Source organism: Myiozetetes cayanensis, unplaced genomic scaffold (genome assembly GCF_022539395.1).
Source record: "Myiozetetes cayanensis isolate MyiCay16 unplaced genomic scaffold, myiCay2020 scf7, whole genome shotgun sequence".
Lineage (NCBI taxonomy): Eukaryota > Metazoa > Chordata > Aves > Passeriformes > Tyrannidae > Myiozetetes > Myiozetetes cayanensis.
The window spans coordinates 41,117,402-41,140,876 of NW_026087964.1; the positions used below are offsets into that span (position 1 = coordinate 41,117,402).

The 23,475-nt window shown below is 39.9% G+C and overlaps 1 protein-coding gene across 1 annotated transcript in view; it reads right to left on the reverse strand.

Moving 5' to 3' along the window:
* Positions 1 to 1,214: 1,214 nt before the first annotated feature.
* The window catches only part of FHDC1 (FH2 domain containing 1), a 35,263-nt gene continuing 13,002 nt past the window's right edge, over positions 1,215 to 23,475 (reverse strand). The window contains 8 exon segments of the mRNA XM_050338366.1: positions 1,215 to 4,446; positions 6,953 to 7,117; positions 9,315 to 9,432; positions 11,751 to 11,821; positions 12,716 to 12,823; positions 12,926 to 12,996; positions 15,657 to 15,757; positions 15,839 to 15,924. Of these exon segments, the coding sequence (XP_050194323.1) occupies positions 2,401 to 4,446; positions 6,953 to 7,117; positions 9,315 to 9,432; positions 11,751 to 11,821; positions 12,716 to 12,823; positions 12,926 to 12,996; positions 15,657 to 15,757; positions 15,839 to 15,924 (2,766 nt within the window). The 3' untranslated portion in view covers positions 1,215 to 2,400.

Below are 23,475 nucleotides of genomic sequence, written 5' to 3' on the forward strand. Positions count from 1 at the left end.
TTTATTTCCACAGTCTTGGGAGTTGTAGACCAGAATTTCTCAATAAAGTGTACTAAGCTAAAAGGCATGAAGATAGCGACAGATCCAGACTTGTTAGTGCCATGAACATTTGCCTTGGCCACAACATACAATATGTACACAAAGTGCTGCATCTACCATCTAATGCCTTCCCTGTTATACCTAAAGATGTGCGGAAAATCCCACCTCAGAAACATTCAGAAACCCAAGTTCAATTGCAGTTCTTAGTTCAAAAAGAAACCATGATTTCTGCTGCAAAGTCTTTCCACAGTCACCTACACCCAGACTCAGCTGCTTGAAACCTCCAGGACAAAAGCCAAGAGTATAACAGGAAGGAGAAAGTACGAACCTCATACCCAGTAAACGGGAACTTTATTAAACTACCGAGTTACTCCGAAATGTATAAATGTTCCATTAAATACAGTCAGTTTTCTTTTACACCGATTCATAGAAATTTATTTACATGTTCCAAACATATTTAAATTATTTTTCAAGCTTGCTATCAATAAAATTTGTTGGTTTTTTCTTTTTTAAAAAAGGAAAAAAGAGAATAATCTGCTCTTGAAGATGTGCATACATCCACACAGATACAAATAAGAAGGGAGATGCTTTTTTATCTAACCCACAAGGGAGGCAGTATCCAAAAAGCTTATGGCATTTCAAGCAAAATATTTGCTCTTGCCGAAAAGCAGGCTATATAAATTCTCCCTGTGGGACAGACTCAAACAAGAGGCCCTATGCAATACTTCATGGTGGTTGGGTATGATGTCTGCATCAAGATTTGCGGGTACGTGGGAGGAGCTAAAGGCGCCTTGCCAAATTCAAACCTCAAAGCTAGCTGTCCCTGATACTAGCCCGTGAGAAGAATGTGAGCAATTAAATGGCTCATTCTCACTGAATTATGCTCTCCCAGCACTGAGGGATAGAGCAGACAAACAGATCTACCACTAGTAAGTCAGTGCCCCTTGTCCAAAGAGATTTTCCTTTTATTTTTTATTTTATTCTTAAGTGAGGCTTTCTTCATAAGTGAATAAAAGGCAACTCTTTAAATAAGATGCTTAGGAGAACAGCAGTTTCCCTACCTACATACATTTCTCTTGGGGAGATGCACAGCATGCTGAATGAGTTCTCCCTCATTCTCTTTATCTTAGTATGACAGGAGTTAAAATTTGTATCTGCAAGAAAAAAAAAAGGTGTTTTTATTTTGCAAAAAGCTTATCAAATACTAGTTTAATTCCTTTAGAGTCTTTAAACATTAAAAGCCACATTTGAAGCAACCAAGGAGCTCTACAAAAACATTGTCATGCGTAAGCTCTGTGTTTCATGCTAAATATTCTTGTTGACAAGGAGAGGGAGTGGAGAAGGAGGAGGAGGCAGGGAAGCTAAAGGCTCAATCAGAGCCATTGCAACATTCAAGTAATTTGGTAGTATATAAACCAGTGGAAACATGGAATGGTAAGAAAGTGCTCGGCACTACATTGCAGCCTTCAAGAGCTGAACTGCAAACATCCTGATATGTAACATAAATATATGGCACTTCTGTATGACCAAAAGCTGGCAAGTTTGCTTGTGATCAAAACAAGTCAGGAGTAGTCATCATCCCAATGGTTACGGATGGCCCTTCTAACAGGCACAGCCTCCAGCTGTGCTATTCAATGCAGCACCAGCCATACCTACGTGTGCATGCAAGACAATGCTGCCACATTCTTGGAGAACGAGCCTCCTGCCCAGCAGAAAGCCTTTTCCAGACACACATACACATTCATAAAACATGCTATAAATTCTTCAGAGAGGTTAAAGATAGCCACAAACAGTAAATGTCTTGTTTTACAGTTTTTTGGCCAGCAGTTCCCAGTCTGTCCAATTGCCAGCAATGGACTTCGCAACAGGCAAAAAGATCTCCCGAATCCAAGGAATTGAAAGCAATGGAAAGCACAATCACCTAAGTTTGTTTTCAGTACTGTTCCACAGGATTCATTTTGACATCGAGTAAGAAAACCAACCAGCACAAAGGCTTGAGTCTTAGGAAGAATCTTATGTACACAAAAAAACTGGCCTATATCCACGTTTTCTGTCACAAAGTGTTTCATCTTGTAGTTAAAACTTCTTAAAACTTTTTGGCTTTTGGTGACCTTCTGTATCATAAACACAAAGATTTGCTCTTCTGCTTGCATTCCATCACAGTAGCTTCAAATACATTCAAATTCATAAAAAAGGATTTAGACCAGAACACAATTACTTGCCCTTCTCCAAAGTGTGCTGTACTTTAATGAGCACATGTTGCCATTTATTGGCAACATTACTGTTTTAAGGAATTTCACTACACAGACATCCAGTGCTTGAACAAGTGTTCACATTGCAAGGTTAAAAAACCCCTCTCCCTTATTTCAGTAATGGCTTCAGTATTTTACCAATTGTGGTCCGGTTTGCATCTTTCAGTTTAAGAGAGGCCTTTTCCACTGTTCCCTGCTCCTTTGGTGCAGGCTCTGCTGTAGTGCTGATGGCTTCTCCCTGCAGGATGCTTCTTCCAACCACTCTGGCACTACTCGCTCTCTTTAAGGTACTCACACTGTTCTCCTTTGGATTCGGATCATCAGAGGCTGCTGCTGGCTTCACTTTAGGCAGCCTCTGGGACACAGACCTTGTGATGGGTGGAGGCCTGGATGAGCTGGACAGATCCACTTTTGCGCGCTTTGAAGAAGAGGCCACTGTATTCCTCGCAAAGTTTGGGACAGCAGATGGTGTTTTGGGAATACTGACTGTGGCAACCTTGGTGTCATCTGTAGGAGTCTGGGGTTTTACACTGGAGCGACACATCTTTGTTTCGTCCGTCTTTGATTTGACATTACTCCTAACAGGTTTAGAGCTTGGCTTCTTGAGAGAGACTCTGTCCCTCTCAAAATGAGCACTGCTTGAGGTGACAGTGCCCCTTCGTAACTTTGGCTCCTCTACTGACATGCTGTGCCTGTAAGGACTTCTTGGCAGTGTGTCTGTTGTGCCCCGGACAGAGCTGCGATGAGACAGCCGACTTTCCACTGTACTAGTTTCACGAAGGACTGGCTTGGCTTCTGGCTTTTTCACACTGCTTGGCGCCCTGTTTGACCGAGAAATAGGCACCACTTTCCTCATACTTTCATTCTCAGAGGCATTCAAAGTTCTGACAGGTCTGGAAGGAGCTGTGTGGCTAGGACGAGTGCCACTGGGTTTTGAGGAGCTTGGAGATCTATCTTTTAGAGAGTTTCTCTTTGGTCCTGCTGGATCTTTATTTTTTACGGGCTTTTCTTTAGGAATGGTGTGCTTGCTATTGGCATCATCCTTATCATTTGGAGAAGTGTGAAGAGACAGGTCCTTGTCAGAAGCAGAATTCAGATTTGAGAAGAAAGTTCTAGCCCTGTGTTGAGCATCATTCCCAGAAGAGCATGCTTTGACAGCCTCACTTCTTATTTCATTGCCTGTTGATTTAAAATCATTTCCCTCTTCAGAGTCCAGTGTCAAAGAACAATCAGTTGTCGTATCTGACACGTAGCACATTGGCCCGTCCTCCCTACTTGCCGAAACACTCGTATCCACAGACATGGGGCTGCTGCTGCTGGGCTCTGAAGCTTCACTCTTGCGACCCACTGCCTTGGTTTGATGGTCATGGACCTCTCTGGAACTTCTGCAAGCTGGAGGCAGGTCATCATCGGCAGTGCTCAGGGAATGAAAGCTTAGATCATCTAGAGTCTCCAAGTCTGTTCCACCACCATCCTCTAAATATATTAGAGGTGCATCCTCTGCAGGCTTTGCTCCTTGAATGTCAAACTTATGTAATCCTTTAACAAGTTCACGCTCCTCAATTGCCAGGGCCAGGGCATTTATATCTGTGGACTCCTCGCAGGAAACGTTGGAAGTGTGCACGTTGCAGTCGGTGCTCCTCTGTGAATGACGGGCACCAGGACCAGCTGAGCTGCTGAAGTGACTGGGCTGAGCTGGAGGCACCTGCGCTAGGCCACCACCTTTCACTTCCATTTCAGATTGTTGGGGTAAGTTCAAGGTATTTAAGTTGAGATCTCTTGTTTCTTTGGATTCAGTCCAGACTGCGTTTGGTCTTGCTTGTCGGGTGTTTGCACGGGGAAGGCTGTTAAACTTGTTTGGATCCTCATCTTTTGAGATTTCCAGGAAACTCTGCAACTCCCTGTCTGCAGTAATCCCCAAAGAAAGTCGAGAGCGTCTAGAATTTGTGTTTCTGTACAAAGGGCTTTGAGGTCTCTGCTGCAAGAAGGGAAGAAACTCCCCGAGTCCTTTCTTGGCCAACATCTCCACATCATTTTCACTGCTGCTCCGCCCAAAGCTCCCAAGCTCTCCAGCTGCCCAGGATCGACGCTTCTCCTCCAGCTCCTTTCGCCTTTGCAGACTATGAAGCTCCTGCATCTCTCGCTCTCTGTTTTCCTAAAGGGGAAAAACATATATACATGACTCAGAGGACAGTGTCCTATGCACGAGAACAAGACACACTGGTTTATCTCTCCCTTTATTTCTTCCCATCGAAGTTAGCTCCTACTGCTATCACCCTCTCCCAGCCTCCAATAAATATGCACACATGACATCACCATGGCAACCACAGCCTGCAACTATTAACCCTATAGAGAGCAGTTCCCCACATAACTAATGATGACAACACATCAGTCTGGTCAGCATAGGCAAAAAAACACAAGTCTCTGCAAAGACCAACAATGTGACCTATCAGACCCAAGTAGATGTCAGGTCATAGAATATCCTGAGTTGGAAGGGGACCCACAAGGATCACTGATGTCCAACTCCTGGTCCTGCCCAAGACAGCCTCAAAAATCACTCCATGTGCCTGAGAGCATTGTCCAAGTGCTTCTTGAACTCTGGCAGGCTTGGTGCTGTGACCTGGGGAGCCTGTTCCAGTGCCCAACTAGCCTCCACTTTTGCTAAAAAGTTCCTACTGTAAGATGGAGCACTTGAAGTCCTCACTGAGTTTAAAGTTGGCAGTTTTATCAGGTGAGTAAACATCTATCTAATCATTACATTCATATTTTAAGACAAACTTGTTTGACAAGCACACAGCTAACAGCATGGTCCTTCCATCCTCCCTTACTACAATTGCAATTGTTCCTCAGGAAGTGCCATTTCTACACAATGCGACTTCCCTCTATCACTACAGATTGGAGATTTTGCAAAAAGTCATTGCTTAATTGCATATGGAAGCAAATAGAGAAGTTAACACAAACCCTCTCAATACTTAGACATCAACTAACACCACTCAAGGACCATTAATCAATGTCTCGCTCCAATTCTGGATCTCATATTCACTGCTGGCTTCAAAAACTGGCAACTATTGTAGAGAGGTTGCCCAGGATAGGATGGAGATTTTGGCAGCTAGGCTGAGGGATTTTGGTTCAGGAAGCCATAGAAGAGGTAGTTTGTCTTTGAAAGACAACAGAATAACACCTTTTTACTAAAATAATTACTGGTGATTTCCTGCAAATATCAACATTTTAACTGTCACCTCTAGGCTTCACATTTAATCCCACTGTACCTTTGGTTGAGCTTTCTGGGTTACTTTCTGAAATAAAGACTCTGGTTTGCTGCAGCCAGTACAGCTGTAGCAAAAGAAAGAAGTGGGAGGCTGGTCTTGACAGAGGGTTCAAAAATTACATAGTTTTCCAGCATGTTGTTAAATCTATTCTGATAACTGGCACACTCTTTAAAAAAAACACACCTATATTTGTCTGAAGCACTGTCTAGTTTGATCTTCCCACTGTTGTGACAACAGAAGAGCTGCATAACTAGAAGAAGTCACCTGAAAGCTTTCAGTAAACAAAAGCCTAATGCTTTTTGATGAATGGATTAATCTACACCTCTTAAAGTAGATTGGAGACTACACTGGGCTCTGAAAGATAAGATGCATTAGAGACTTAAGAAACCTGAGCAGCTAAGAAAGGAAAAATGTCTGTGGCAGATAGCTTGCTTTCACACATATGGAACAACAGAATGAATTCTTGCCAAGTGCTAAAGCTCAGTTTTAAATACTGCTTTGTAAAGACAAACGGTTAAGAAGAGGTGTAGATACTGTTATTATCATCATATTCCATATTAGATGCAGAAAATTTTAACCCCACCCAGAACATGTTTTAGGAGATTTTACTCAAATGAAAAATCTATTTTAAGCACATACAGACATGTTAAAAGACGGTAAAAAATGTTTAAACATTTGAAATATGTGCACACGGTCACTGTGGTACAAGCCACCTCTTTAAACTGCTGGTTTTGCTGTCCACACATCACATTCATTTTTCAGAACTGCTATCTTTATTCTGAATTGTTCTCTTAATTTTGCAGGAACGGTGGTTAGTCCATGCTTAGTAAGCAAATCTTCTCAATATTTCCAAGTAAGAGTCTAATTTGTCATATTTTAAAGCGTAGCTACTTACTACAGAGAGAAAAAAATCCCCATTGGACCTCAAATTAATAGCTATCCAACAACCACTCGTAACGTGTGACTATGAATTAAACCCCCAAATATCTGAACGTATATGCATGAAGTCATCTCTTGCTAAACTGACTGCAATAGTGATCACCACGTGGTTCTGTACATTTGTATAATGCTCACACACACGTGTAGCTACGTGCTGTCTCGGGTGGCAAAGGATAGGTGAGCTAATGGTACAACGGGCATGTTAGCTGAACATCCTGTCAGCTTGCTACGCATCCAGATGGTTCTCTTTTTGCCAAACTAAAGCTGTTACACAAAGTGCTGTCAAATGCGGATTGCATAAGGCACAGAAATAAAGAAATGTGTGGATACAACTAATTCATACTATTTATAAAGGCCTAAAAATAGTTGTAACAACAGGTAGACTTCGCTGAACCAAAACTGTAACCAATGCCAATACTTCTCCTTCGTCTTGGTAAACTTCAGCATTCTTACCTTGACAGCTGTGTTGAATCTTATGCAGAAGTCCCTAAATATCTGGAAACATTCATCCAACTTCATAGTTTCTTTATCTTCACAGAAAAAGTCAATGAGAGCATTTCCCTCCTTTTGCAATTCTCGTTTCTGGTGTTCAAGCTCCTTTAGATGTCTTACAGCAAACTGCAGCAAAAACCATATACAGCATGAACCACACAGAAAAATTAATGTCACTACAGGCCATGTACATATTAGGATCTTATGAAATTCATGTTCCAACCTAGAAGTTGTTACCAAGCCTGGGAAATTAACATTTTGAAGGAGAACTCCTACTAACAAAAGGAAACATGTCATCTCAGTCAACTGAATAAAGTCAGTCAGGAAAATTGGATAAACACCAGGAAGAAGTCCAAAAGCCCTTGAACAAATTTAGAACTTCAATTTTTAGATGAGTAAAACCAAAGACTGTACTAGGATACTGACAGATCACCAGGGAGCCCCTTAAAAGTTCTTCATTCCTTAGTTTCCCATTTCCCCTTCAACTTTCAACCAAGCATAAAGGATTAATTCCTCCTCCCCACTCTTCCAAAAAGGTACATGAATAGATTCATGGATATACATTACAAAATCAATTCCTTCCTAAGGTGACCCTAGACCACAATAAAAAAAGGTTTTCATGCCAGAAAGGCAGGGAACTGCTGGAAATACGTGTATTTTAAGACATTCAGAAAATGTTCCCATAAAGTAGCACTTTGAATCATAAATGTAGAGCTATACACACAGGATGGAAGTAGATCAGTGCAAACAGATTGAGGAGGAAGAAAATAAGGCTGTGATTAGACTTCGAGCTGCAGAACTGCTTAAAACACTTTGCCCAGGTGCTCCTGTCTCCTCTATCTGCATCACCAGCCACTCACTTCTATCCTTACCCAATGCCAGATCTGAGACCACATGTGACTTAAAGCAACCTGATGAGAAAAGATAATTTTCAGACAAGTATGTTCTAAGACTCTAACTCATGAACACCTAAATACTTTTGGTAATGTAATACTGGGGTGGGAAAAGGCAGCTGGAGGCACTGGTGACCATTTGAGCCAAGCTTACTTTCAGGAAGTTACCTGGAAGATTATACCAGTAGGGTAGGAACAAATATGACTTTCTAGTCTTAAGAAAAAAAAAAGAAAAAAAAAAAGGCTCACAATAAAAGCTGGAATGAAGATAAACTGGACAACTGATAAAAGCATACATCGAAAATCAGTTCCTACCAAATATTCGGTACTTTATTCATGAGGGTGAGATAATCAAAGCTGACTTTTATATCAGCTTGGCTATCACCTTAATTTAGAAACAAAAACCGGAAGTGCTTATGTAAGGTATGCATTTGTAAAATGATTTTTTTTCCCAACATTTCTTTTGGAATGTGGCCTAAACAAGGTTGTAGTGTTACATAAAACCAGCTATTAAATTTTTAAAAATCCCAAACATGTTAAAACATAACATTAAAGAGTCTGGGTGCAATGGATAAAAGCCAACAATTCAGAGTGAATGAGGACAAGTATTTCAATCTTAACCCACCCCTTTCTTCATCAGCTTTTCATCTCCTGAAAAACTGCAGGGACTATTAACTATATTTGCAAGTTGAAAATCAGGGCGGTTAAGTTCCGGATCAACACCTGCCTTCTTACTTTTAATAATTATCTATAACATGAAACACAAAAATAATTTAAGTATAATATGTATTTCTCCAAGCATTAGCACATACTCAGAAAATACCAAGAACTCTGCTTTAAAGTTAAGTGCCATACACATTCAGGCCTGTAAAGTCACTGCAGTACTAAAAGAAAAAGAAAAAAAGGAGAACCCACCCGGAAATAATGGAATGGCTCAGAATAAGACACTGTGCTAAGGGTGAATTAGTAGAGAAAACAGTCCCTTAACCTTCCAGCTTCTAGTACCTCTTCAAAAACCCAGCAACAAAGATTTATATTTACAGCACAGTCTCAGCTAAAATTAATGTGCTCCAGTATAATGTAACATGCAGATACTATATTTTGGGTAGCTGCAAAGTACAAAACCATTGACCACTCCAAATTGTCTTATATTTTAACTCCTGATCTTCATCAGTCATTTCACATGCATTAAACACGCTTGCCTAACAAGCCTGGGGCAATGTACACTCAGTATCCCTCCCTGTAAAAACACAGTCCAACACTCTTACTTGACAAATAGCATGAGGTTGGAACACCTTTGTACAACTGATAGGGGAGGCGTATTAAAATAACACTTCTGTTTACTAACATGTCCATACAAACTGAATTCAGCTGAGGAATGCTCCTGCATTCAGGTGACACTAACACATTAACACAGATACCCTACAAACCTGGAGAAAGCTTTCCATCTGGTGAAAGAGTTTTGGGTCTCGTCGAATGCTGTCTTTAACAGATCTTGCCTTGAGAGACAGCGAGTGGAGCTCTGCTTCTACATTATCAATGGATAACCTAAAAATAGCATATAAGGAGAATGTTTATCAAAGGAGAAGGAGTCGCCCACAGGTTAGCCACCACATGCTGCAAAAATGGATGTTTTACATGAGGTGCAACCTGGTCATCAAACAAGACCTGCCTGTTCAGGAAATCTTTCCAGAGTAGACACTGAAGGTTAGGAGAGAGATAAGCACATTTCTTCTAATTTGCAACCTGAAAAGATTCCCATGGGGTGTGGTTTCACAATTAACTACCCACCCTTACCACGAGAAAGGGTAATGCCACCCTGCCTCTGACCAGATGTTCCTTTTCTCTCCCTGGTGCCAGTGCTAGCACTCATTTTCTAGATGGCCAGCTGTATCTGTGTACTGAAAATTAACCTAGGAGAATGGAAAAGCCAATTTGCTTCCTTTGCTTGGTCCAACTGATTGCATCACTGTTCGAGTGCAGGAGCTGCCACAGAAAGGGGGCCGCAAGGAACTGTCAGCCAGGACTACCCATTTTGGCAGTAGCATCTGGCATCATGAAACTGCATGCTACATTCTTCTAAGCAGTCACAGCAACACAGTCTACACAGTATAAACACTGCAGTCATAACATTTCATCCTTCTACTACCTACCAGTGCTGCTCTTGTGGAGAGGTAACTCAGAAACTGAAGATCACAGGAAGGAGCTCTGATCTGATGTAATCTAAGCGTTCTCCTGGGAGACCCACGTTCTATACAGTGGCAGTTCCCACCTAAATCTCTCAGTCACTTTGAGAGTGAATGCTTCTAAATCTATGGCATTTCCTTCACAAGAGAACAAGCCTTTGCCTAGGAATTGAAGCACTACGGTCTCCCAAACGATAAAGATTAACAACTGCACACATACTTTGAACCAGCAGCATGACCTTCAAATAGTAAAGCTGAAGAAGTTGTGGCAGACCGACTGGAGTGCACGTGGCAGTGGATGGTGACAGCATGCATAAGTTTGTCAGTGCACACACAAATGAATATAATGTGTGCTGATTTTTCTCTGCTTACTTCATCTGCAAAGATAAGTTCCCTGTTCTGGGCAGATCATGGGTGTTTTTGCAACTAAGAAAAGCAGTAGAAAATACAGGCTACTTTTTTCTGCCTTTGAAGGAGGAAGAGGATAGCCTACAAGTAAAGAAGGCAAGACAATAAAAAATTAAGAACATAACGGTAGATGTTTTAACATGCTCTAATTGGGAGAATTTATGAGCAACTTGTACATGACAGTTCTCTCTAAAGATCTTCCTCATGACCCATGGTGAGGCACTATTTAATTTTGTTTCATTTTCCTGTACAGAGTGCATTCCCTGAATAGACTTCAGCATGAGTTACAACAGAAGATTTTCAGCATTAGCAAATGTGATCAAAGGACAAAGTGGTTAGAAAAAAAAAAAAATCACCAGATTTGGTATTCTGCCTGTTCCCCTGCTGTTTGCCAGGGGGCTTGGATGGCAAGGAAAGCTACATTCCCCAGCAGGCCACGTGGCAGACTGCCAAAAAGGTGTGTGGGTTGGATGGCAGAGAGCCACACAGGTGGTCCCTCAAAAATTTTTTTATTAACTCCATGGCCACTCCTTTCCTCAGAAGATTTCAGTCTTTTGCAGACATTACTTAACTCTCCATCAGATCTAAGAGACTGGATCCATTTTACAGCTGGGAAAAGAATGTAAATAGATTGCCCAAAGCTCAAGAGTAAGGAAGTAGCAAAACTGGGAACAGAACTTCAGCATTGCTAGCTTCCACATTTAGGATTTAGATCATGCTGTCTCACATAAGCAAGTACAGTTATCAAGGTACGAATCATGTTCAATTTAAAATTATGCAGCTTGAGACTTTAGGATGATAAAAATGCAGAGCCAACAAGCCCTTCAGATTTCCCATCTAAGACAGCAAATAGAGAGGAAGCAAATGGAACCTCAAAAATTATCTAAGCAAAGCCAGGGCCAGCACCTGTAGCTGATACCAGATTTGGAAAAGTACTGTAGCCTTCTCAGAGACAGATGAAAATTGATTTAAGGAAAAACAGTAACACGCTTTTAGTTCAATCCCTTAAAAGTAATGAACACGCACACGTACTTGACAGAGACAGAACTACCAAACCCCTATGGAGATCATGTAATAAAAAACCTCATACCTGAAGGCACATTGCAGGCATACTTCTGCTAGTAAATGGAAATTAAGCCCTCAAAGCTACAGTAAACATTTGTAAAGATCTGTTTTTGTGCCAAGACTTCCCTGAACAGGCTTCATTGCTTCACAAATAAGAAAATTCCAAGTCACGGTCTAACATAAGTTCTCAGTTTTCTTTTAACTCACCTGGCAGCATCATGAACACTCCCGATTTTTTCTGAAAAGTTGAGAAGAGCAGCATCTTTCTTTTGGGCTTCCTGAAACAAACACAACAAAACCAAAACACACACAATCCATTAACATTCCACCACCATGCCAAAGTCCCTAAGTCTGGCAGTTCTGAAGCTTCTGGGAGGGCACTTAAAGGTTTCTCTCTTGCATTTTTTTCCCATTCAATCCTAACATAACTGAGTGGAGGACATCCCTTAAAGAAAGGCAGGGATTAGAACTGGAAACTTTAAACTCCAGCTTCCATTTTCCAGTGTGCAATAATAGCTGATTCTGCTAGTGAACATAAGCCACATGTATTAATAAGGAATGTCAAGGAAAGAACAATTTAGTGATGCCATTGTTTGAGCAGATACAATGTTTCCTGTGCAAACATCAATTAATACCCTATTGTTTGCTGGCTGGAAATCTGTTAAGCCAGTTTGTACACAGATAACCAAAGTGACATATAGAAGTATTTAAATTCTCTCCCTTCTAAAATCAAGAAGTTTGAAAGGAAGGAAAAATAGCTTGAAAAAAGTCTGCAGCAGCTTTACAAACTTGTGTCAGTCACTGAAGGAGAAAAACTATCAAAAAGGCTGCTCAAAAGATCCAGTAAGAAGATTGAAAGAGTATTTTATCAAAATAAGCCACTTCCACAGTGTAAGAATTCAGGACAGTAAGAGAAAATCTACAATGATGAAGTTTAATGGAGGCAAATTTGTACATGATATAAAAACCTACGTTTTCTACGGGTTTCTGGACAGGATGACCAGGTAGAGGTAAACTGGTGAATTTTGTGGCAGGAGAAGACAGGTGAAGATTAGATCAAAGCTGTAAAAAAGCTGCTCTTTTCTGAGCAGCTATGGCCCCTTCTACTGTCTATCATTTATGGACCTACATTTGTAGCAGTTGCTTATACCAGCAAAATAGTTTTTCTATACCAGAGCAACAAAATGCAGCAGACTCATCCCAGGTTTGTTTGCTTTTGTGTCCGCCAGCTTGAGCAGTGACGACAGTTTAAATCCAACAGCATTGCCAGCATAACCTCCCTAAAAAGAAACGAGCAAACAGTTGAGGCATGACATCAGTGCACTGCAATACTAACAAGGAAGTATGGTCCATCAGCCATCTCCCTTTTGGATGTCACTTACCGCATTCATAATATTCCCAGCCTGAAGGACCAAGTGCAATATGGAATGCAGTTCCTCACAAGTCATTAGCTCTGTAAGGAGCAAGAAAATTGCTGTCTAACAAGTGTTTGTTTAGAAATATGCACAGTCAGTTACCAAACTCCTCTTCATCTCAAGCTTTTTTATTTAAAAATTTTAACAGGAAACTACAATAAACTGTGAAGAGGTCGTGGGAAAAATAATGCTAGTATATAACTCCAATTCACGAGCACAATTGACAAACCCCAAGTGTATGTTCAGACTTTAACTTAGCAAGTGTAGTTATTTCCAAGGCGACTTCCAGCAGCTAAGGAAACATTTAGGGCCTAATCCTGCAATGTGTGAAGTGTCTCATGCAAATGGTTAAGTAACCTCACCACCTACTAATTCCAGTGTGAGGCAAGTGTTCTGCACCCTGCAGGATCCATTTGCCATCTGCCAGGATCAGGCTTCTGAACAATTATTCTTTTTTTAGCACACTTGGCCATGAGGCCTGAAAAGATAACAGGCAGTTTTTAAATCTTCCTTCTTACCCCACTCCCACTATGAATAATTATTTTATTTCTGTATGATCACCAACTCAGAGGAGCATTTATTTTACTTCAGTCACATCAAAGATGATTTAGTATAAAGTTATATTCAGTGTGATGCAAAGAGTCAAATGGAATAAAACTGCCTTTTAAAGCTTTTCCATCAAAGAAGCCTGGTTTGTAGGTATTTCCATTTCTTGCAAAATGCACAGAACTGCTTTATCCAAATTCATACACCTTTCCACCCAGCCACATATGAGCAAAGAACAATACATATGCTTAGAAGGCACCAGAGAGATTGCCCTTGAAATGAGATGCAGAAATTCAGAACTGTAAAGAGTTAATAAATTAGCATTACACAAGTGGCACAGCAAACTAAATAACTCCAAATTTGCAAGTGCCCATATGGCAAGAAAATCACCATGAGCTGGTTTTAATGTAATATACTATACTTTAGACTGATGAACGTAATACGAGGTAGAATCCTTTTGATTGCAGTGTAAATACTTTAAAAATCTATTTTGTTTCCAAGTTCACATTCTATAATTTTTATCCTGCATTCAACTGCTCAACACAATACAGTAATCTGTCATTTTGGAAGCAGATAGCCCTTGTAAATTTGTATTTCAGCATTAGGTGCCTAAAAACATAGAACTAATTAAATAACCTTTGATCTAACAGACTATAGGTGAGGAAGCAAGGAGGAAGAAAGACGAGACAATACAGAAAAGAATAGCAAATTTCACAAGGCCAAGGAGAGAAGGCAGCTTGTAAAGACTTTGCATAGTAAGAGCCTGCTCTGCGTCACTAGGACATACATCCATTTGCAGGCTAGATGAGAATCCATCAGGCTATTTAGACCATCCTAACCCTTAGTGATTGTCAGCATTAAAATTTAAGTGAGTATTGTCTCAGCTTAATTACAAGGAAAGAAACCTAGGAGATAGCAATAGAAAAGCAGACATAATTCCTAAACAACTTCGGGCTATCAACAAACCCTGAAGTGAAAAGTCCAAATGGAGAAGAGCACATGACACAAGTGGACTGAAAACAGGGAAGGTTCAGTCAGTCTGATTTGCGTGACTGGCCTGTCGCAGGAGTTGGAGACCAAAGTGTCTCCTCTGGAGGGAATTAATTCATAAGTTTACAGATGTCCTGGGTGAAGGACGTGAAGGACACTAAGGCGCGGCTGCTTTTACACATAACATATTCCCTCACATATGTCTGCTCAAAACACGAAGAACAATGATTTGAAAGAGATCCTAATAAAAGGCCAAACTCAAACCTTATCCTAAGCTAAGGCACATTTTCCTAAGTCAAGGACTAGCTCAATCCCCACTGGTGGGAAAAACACAGCAGGCTTTTTTTCATTTGCTTTCATTTAAAAGGACTATCCTAATCACCAGTGCTAATAGTTGAATATTTTAGTACTGTGCCTTTTTATACCTCTAGAAGCAGTCTAAGCAGGGCTCTACTAGCCTGTCAAAAACATTTCCAGCATGAAATTGGAATTTCATATTGAGGAACAGGGCAAATAGCCACTCGAGACACTAGAAAGCGTCAGCATTAATGTTTAACTCAAAACAGGAAATAAAGTATTTTCCTGCAGAGCAGAAGACACATCTGCAGCATTTCAACACTTTCGAAAGGTAAAGAACAAAACAGACACGTAGAGAAACACAGAGAACTGAAACAGAAAACATAGGAATAGCAACAGTATTCTCTACAATAAATTTTAGCCTATTGATACTGCCACCTTAAAAGGAAATGGCATATGAAGAAATTTAGAAAGTAATTTTCTCTACGAATCTCTGAATTCTCTGAGCAGAAAAGTTAACAAGCACATTCCATCAGAAGGAGAATGGTGCAGGAATGAGCAAACTATACTTGAAAGACGACTTATCCTCATTTGGTCATGGCCACCTTTGCTTCTCTAAGTTTAAGATACAGTACTTGTGGGCTTTGGTAATGAACTTGTTGCTAGTGTGTCCAAAAGTCTCCAGATTTTTGATTTTGGAAGCAAAGATTCACCAGGCACACCCTGATGGCATTTGTCAGAGGGGAGTTAGCTTCCTTTTAATAGCTAAGGTACCTGAAATTCAAGCTCTAGTCTTCGTAATGCAGACTAATTAACATGCTAACAAAAACAAGAGTATTAGGCATGTCCCAACATATTTAATTACCTTTTGTTGCCCGTCTTATAATTTTCATGTCATTCTGTAGAGAAGCACAGGAGGGTGAGAACTCCCTCTCCAACACCATGGCTTCAATCCTAAGAGCATAGCTGGAGCACACAAACAGGTTTAGAACTGACAGCCAAAACAGAACATTTATTATGAACAGAATAAACCTGCTATCTCCTTACTTTGGCACCTGGATTAGTAAATACATGAAGGAATCAGCTTGAGACAGTTTTGATACATCTCCATCAAAGGCTTTTAATTTCTTTACCTAGAAAAGAGAAAAAAACACTAGCAAAGAATTTTATCAATTTTATCAAAGTCAAGATTAACCTGACTTTGGAAGCGAACAACTTGAAAAGCAGTAAATTTAACAGAAGGCATTGGAAAAGTCCACCTAGTGACTGAATGGCTTCACCGTCCCAGGCTCCTGTAATTTGTACACACCCCAACCGCAAAAAAAAATTAAAAAAATAACTCTTCTCCCAGAAAACACAGTCCAATGGAAGAAAATACAATGCCACCATTCTGACTGGTGATTCTGATTTCTGAGCAATGTTTGCTCTCATCACTATGTTTAGGACGCTGATGATGATCTGAAAAACGATCCTTAACTCTTCCACGACTCTGATATACACTTGGGCATAGTTTAACTGTGTTCAGAATTTCCAGCAGAGGACTGCCTGGATCTCTTTGGCACAATGAAGTAAGATGACAGTTATGGGGTTTTTTCCAAGATATTTGCTTCAGACATTCCCCTAAAACACTCTTAAGGGATAAACTGAATCCTCTTGAGTTTGTATTTTTTTCATTCATATGAAATATTTTAAAGACAAAGGCAATCTTGCACTTCAAGTAATTTGTTATCAGTACTCTGAAAACACCATTAACATGCAAAGGAAGTATCACCACATTAATATTGGCGATCTTCCTTCCCAGCTCCACCAAATCCATACATTTGCGTGATCTGGAAGCCGCTGATCTGCCCACATACTCACTATTTGTTTATATAGAAGAATTGAAAAATACACGCACGTATGTTTAAGTGTAACCGGAATTTCTTCCACATCTTCCAACACAGCATCTGGGTCCGAAAGCACAGCTCACTCTCAGTTAGCTGTGAGTTCATTCAACCAACACATTCACACCCAGCAGCAGTTGTATGTTTCCACTGATTTACACACCAGCCCATCATCCTTCTTTTTTATAACATTACACTGAAAGCCCATTAACAACCACATTTACACAGATGGTCTTCAGTTTTAGAAAGCATATTAAGTTATCCTGGAGAGAGGCACACTACATCAGGACGTCCACAGTTACCACGTTGCCATGATTTAGCAAGATATCAACAGGTTTTTTAAAAAATCAGTTTCCAAATTAATCACTTAAATTATTTTCCTCATCACAAAAAAATAGATGTTGACAACACATTAAGAAAGAGAAATAAAACCAGATTGAATTCAGACTAGAAAGGAATTCCTTTTCAAATTAAAAACACACAAACAAACAAAAACAACTAACAAAAACTTATAACCAAGAAAGAGAATCCTAATCAGAGAGCAATTTTTATTCAGGCTATCTAACTCTAGTTCCTAACAAACCCCCTTCTCCCCCTTTTAACTCAAGACACTCAGACAAAAGCTCCTCTAAAGATAAACAGTATACCCATTTTTTGAGGCCTGAGAAAACTCCTAATTTACCGAGTAATTCAAGAAGTCTGCCAACAAAAAAACAGGAAAGACAAGACTTGACAATGCTGATAATTCTAAAGTATTAAACGAGCAAGAAACAAACCCAAAATAAACACTTTTTGTACATCATGAAGTGGGAAGACATCTACTATCTTAGTCTTTTCTTTACAGGTGTTCTTTAACCTAGCTTCCAAAAAATAGTGGTCTGCAACCTAAACAAAAAACCCTGAGAATTCTCAAACCTCATTTTACCATGTTGAAAACATCAGAGTTTGTCTGAAAAGGATACAGGTATTCAGATATAGGAGAGGGGTAGGAAAGAAACAAAAGCAGCCCACCAAAAAACCCATCTCAAGTCACCAAAATGAAGATCATATAAACCACAGGTAATTACAGGAAGATGCAATTTGAAGACTTAACTGCACAAAAATTGAACAAGAGATCCTGAGATACTCAAAGGAATATTAACATATTCATGCTACCTGTACTATACTTAAATGTACTTTTGACAGTAAGTAGCAATCAATGTTTTCTATGTAGAATTTTAGTTTTACAGACTCTAGATGAAAACCTCTTTCTTCTACCTACTCGGAAAAATGCCTGGAGTGCTCCAAGGGAGTACTAAATCCCAGAATTCATTCAGAGGAGGAATGTCCCTAAACATGCACAACAGAAGACATTACTGAGGCTGCCTTTTGATAGGTAGCATGGGGAGTGAATGTCAAAATGCAAAAAGCTTTGGGTCATGGTCAACCCAGAAGACAGTCTATGTAACCAGACTTAAATCAATACCTGGTTACACTTTTCCCAGCCTACATCAACCATCTTAACTCCCACTTTTTCCTTAGGCATTCAAAACTAACTTTACAAGAAGCAGCAAAGCAGCTCACCCAACAAGTCCAAAATCCAAACATGGTAGACAGTGACCCATTCCACAGCAGACAAAACAGGAACGTGAAAGATTTATAAGGTTTTCACCTTGAAATTCAGCACAGCATGAATTTCAGCTTAGCATGATTCTCCATACGTGTAAGTTTTTCACATAGAAGACTAAATCATCCATTAACTTGGCCTTAAAGCAGTAAATAATCTGGGAAATAGCTTAAGGTAAAGATAGGACAATTTATTTTCTGATCCCTCTTTATTACAAGTTTCATAATGGAAAAAGACCAGTTATTTCACCATGAAGCAAAAAAGAAAGTTATTTGATTTCACTGACACTACCTATAAACTAAAAAAACAGGTTCTGAGCCTCAAAGCTAAAAATTCCTGGAACACATTTTTGATGTCTATCCTTACACATTCCAAGGGAGACTACTAAAAATCCCACGGGACCGGCCTCTTCTCTCTGCAGCCATGTTGTCCAAGTCTTCCCAAAGAGAACTGAGATTCTCTGATGGCTCTTAGAAATGAACGTCAAATTCAAATACCAAATGCAGACAGGAACTGCAAAGAAACTATGGGGATTGACAACAGTGTTCTCTGTTAATCACATTAACAGATATAGTAGATAGGTTTATTAGTCTGAGAACAGAAGAGAGGTAAAATTGCAGTGAGTAACCCTCTCAGTTCAGGCCTTGCCCTCATCTTTTCAAGCACAACAAAATCTTTTCCACAACAGTAGACAGCCACTTACCAAGATATGGCAGTGCAATGTATATATGCAAGAGAGCATAATTACATTGTATGCTCAGTTCTGTATTACTCAAATTGGGTGCAGAGCTACTAATTTTAATTTTTCATTATATTTGTATATGGAATATGCATTTGCACTGCCCATGCATGCCCATGCACACTAAATCAGATTTTAGATACAGAAGGTTCTCACATATGTAATTTGCTTAATTTTAAAAACAGTTATGAAACATAGAAAGCCTGATCTTTGAATTGATTTGTGAACAATTGCAGCAGATATGCCTATGGCAAGTATGTCATTATACCTCACAGACAGGAACGCTAATGCATTCAAGCTTTTGGTCATTTCTGAGCTACCAGTAGCACTCCCAGTGGAATTTTACTTTATGGCATAAAACAGGTATGTGGTACGTCTACGCAGGAATAAACATTTTCTCTGAGTTTTTTTATTTAATATTTCCATACCACTGCAAGTATTCAGAGCACTAACAAAAAAGACAGTTAAAAAATACCAAAACCCCAAAAGGCACCACAGTGGAATCCATCTACAAGGGCATGTGGGAAACTAATGTATTAGGCAGTGAGGCTCCATGGGGCACAAGTCCGGGCAGTGGCAAACCACTATGAGCAAACGATAAAAAGAAATGGAGAAAAACCTGCAGGTTATCATAAAGGGCAAAAAAGGAAGCAGGAGATGAAAGCTCTGAAGGATGGTCAGCCCTATACAGCAGTGGCTGAGGAAAGGACGGGGCAGTTAACTACACAGACATGGTTTGAAAAGGGTAGAGCTGTCTGACAGAAACAGTTCCAGCACAGCAGGTGACAGATGACTAGGGTTTGAAAACAGAGTATACAAGCAAAGGACAGGTTTGAGACATTATAAAGGAAGTTAAGACACCGTGTTGATAACCTGGGTGTGCGTGTGTGTGGGTGAGCTGATTACCAGTATGATATGCTCTCTTCTGTATATATTTAAAGTACAAATTCAGGCTATTCTAGCTCGTTAAACACTGGACTCTCAACTTTTACCAGTCTGGGCCTGCTGAGGAGTGCAATGATATGCACATAAAAGCAGCTAAAAGTTCCTTCTCTGCTTTGGTCAGGATGCCAGTAAATGAAAGCTGTCAGCCATTTCAACAGGATATCGTTAAGAAACAGTTAGGAATCTTTTTAGAAGTGATACAGCAGAGAACGCCATTCCATAGGGATGGTTCCCTGGGAAAAAAATGAACTGAAAAAAAAGAATGAAGCAGAGGAGATTCCAAATAGGCATTTCTTTCTCTTACAAAACTGCTTAGCACAGTATGGTGCAAACAGCAGGACTTCTAAGAAGGCTTATAAAAAATCAGTGATCTTATCTTACTTGTTAATATATTGAGAATTTTTATACATTTGCTTGGTCTTTTTATTTAACCACTGTATAGTGGCCAGGCTGGTGCCATACCCACAGCCCTAAACAAGGTTCCTGAGTGGAACCTGGCAGCAAGCTCCAGGTTTGCCACCTTCAAGTATTTGTCAACTTTTTCAAATTGAACATTTAAAAATGCCCAAATGTTTTCAGTTTTATGAAAGACTTCACAGCAGTGCCAATATTTCAACAGCAGTCTTATTCAGTTTGAGAAAACCATTCAGTAAAAAGCCAGTATTTGCATTTATACACAAAAAATCCCAACAGATTTGATAGCTGTTGGGATTTTTCATAGAAAAGAGCTAGAAAATTACCAGTACTGGTACCTATATCTGCATGTAAATAGAGTTGCCACAATACAATACCGCAAATGAAAAGAATAGTTTAAAAGTCAACAGATGACAAATGTATTTGGTAACGCAAGTACTTAGCCTCTGTTGTAAAAAAAGCTGGAACATCCATCAGGTACCAGAGATGATATCAACTAAAATTATGTAAAATGTGTCACAAATGTCAAGCTACTGACCAGGGGCACATTCAGGTAATGTGACTGTGTATCACAACACTTCTAGATAAAGTAAGATTAGAGTACAAAGCTGGCATTTATTCACACTAGACAAACTGTAAAGGTCTTGGTAAAAAAAGAAGAAACTATTTGGTCCAGAGCTGCCCTTTCTGCAGCTATGACCATGAAAGAAGGGTATTCCTCTCCCTCCTTTCACTTTTGCAGACTACGGATTTATGGTACCACATAAAAGAAAAAGCAGAAGACATCTCCAAACACAGTTACTGGTGTGGATCACAAGCACAGCATAAGGTAGTTAGTTGGCTCTCATTCCAACCTGCAAGAAACCTGTGCTGCTGGGAAACGTGACTCTAAAAACGTGACTGAGCTGCTGAAAAGAGCATGAAAAAGGGAGCTGCAGAAGCCCACCTATGGTTACACCAAGACCGTTTGCACTGGTAACTGAATAGCAACTAACCACCTAGGATCTGACTGCTTAAGTCTCTGCTCAGAGTAATTCTCAATCCCTACAACAACAAAGCAGTTCTTCAGGAGAAGGGGAAGTACCTAAAGGACAATCCCAGGGAATCCTTGCCTAATGACAGGTGCAACATTGTGCAAGGACAGGCCAATGTGATGACACCTTGCCAAAGCTGTCTTGTGATAAGATAAAAAGAAATTAAGGAGTATTAAACAGAAGAGGGAACAGCAGAACAAATAACACCACTTTACCTGGTATCTCTAGTGATTCTGGATTATTTATATGTGGGACTGTATATTTCTGATGCCTTTACCCTGGCAAATGGTGAATCACTATTCTAGGAGACAGGTATTCAGACTAGAAGGCAGACAATGAACACACACTTAGGGAAAAAATGCTGAAAAAGACAAAACCCAAAAGCCCTGAGGCTGATAAAAAGAATGAATTTTTTAACTGCCTACACTAAAATTTTAGGAGCCACAATAGTAAATGAGTTATCGGACCCATTTATTCTTTGACCACTTCAAGCATGGAAACATGAAGTCATGGAAACATTTTTCTGTATCAGCAGAAGCATCAGTCCCTTACACTCAGGATTTTCTCCCTGTCTTGCCTGCCACCACCCACCCAGCTTTCAAGAAGAAAACTCCCCAAAAGTTAAACAATTATGGGGAGAATAACAAAGAGAACAGAAGTTTTTCCTTTTTCTGATGCATGGAATAATTAAATAAACACAACTTCCTGCACAGTCGAAACCAGCCTCTTTCCAGCCTTCCCTTGGGAACAGCAACAAATCTACTGTCTAGTGTCCCCTAATTTCTAATACTCTACTGCACCATAAAGTATCTTTTTTTAATTTCTCAAGTGACTCCTTAAAAGCACTTTTTAGGTTCTCTGGTCCCACTATCTTGAGGAGCAAGTCTGTTGTCAAACCATCTACTAGGAAATAAACACACCTTTTCACTCTCAGCAGCACCTATTGGACAGCTAAAGCATCTACTTGAGTATTGCAGAAAAAATTGATAAAATTCAACAACTTGTATAACAGTTCTAGCTGAACGACAATATTTGTATCACATAGAATACATTATGTGAACGATTTTGTACTTGTCATAAAATAACAACCAAGATCTAAGCCAAAAAAAGAAGAAAAAAATACTTTTCTTTCAGTCTAATTGGCTGAATATACACAAGTTAACTAGGAGACACTAAGTTAGCACTCCACTGTTCACCTCTGCCTGACTCCTTCAAAGGAAGCAGATAAATTCTGTTTATATACAGGAATATGTAGTACAATTCAAACAAAGTGCGAAGGGAGAATGGGTCTGAGGTCCCAGCACTACTGTTGCCTTTTTTTTTTTGATTAATTACATTTCAACTTGTTGATATCCCTCCAATGCCAAATGATATATTAATCAAGTATAATAACACGATTTTTACATGATTCTCTGCAGAGGCACTCAATTTAGGGTTATAAATTTGACAGCAAAGCAGTATAACATGTTCTGCTGTTGCAGATTTGCTGCTACACAGAGGAAACAGAGTGCCTTGTACGACCTTGAAGTGGTAAAGCATGTGAGTTGACTGTTGATCTGTATGTGGACTTTAACTTAGCAATTTCCCAAGTTTCAGCCGTCACTTTGATGCGAAGCACTCAAGCAATTCTAATGCTAATTTTGTCGAGTTTGTGGTTTACATTACTCCCAAGTGCATACAAATGGGTCAGTGCAAATATGTGAGCAGACAAGGAACTGTACATCATTAAGCAGGGCTCCCAGGTTGGTCAGTGAAGCTTCACCTCTTTAATCCTGTGAACAGACTTGAAGTTTGAGACCAGGACGGGAGAAAGCTGTACTTGCATGTTGGTCATATGGAGAGCACGAGAACGTTGGGAAGGTGCTGTGCTAATTCTGTGCCTTCTAACACGACTCCTTTGAGCACAAAGCCATGTTAGCAAATTCAATGGGTGCTGCACAATGGAGCTGCCTTCCTATGCTCTTGAAACCAAATGACCCAGGCCCAGGAGCAGGCAAATCCCAGATGCACCAAGAAGGTCAAGGAACCAGAAGGCAAAAAGACAGTAGCATAGGGCTACCAAT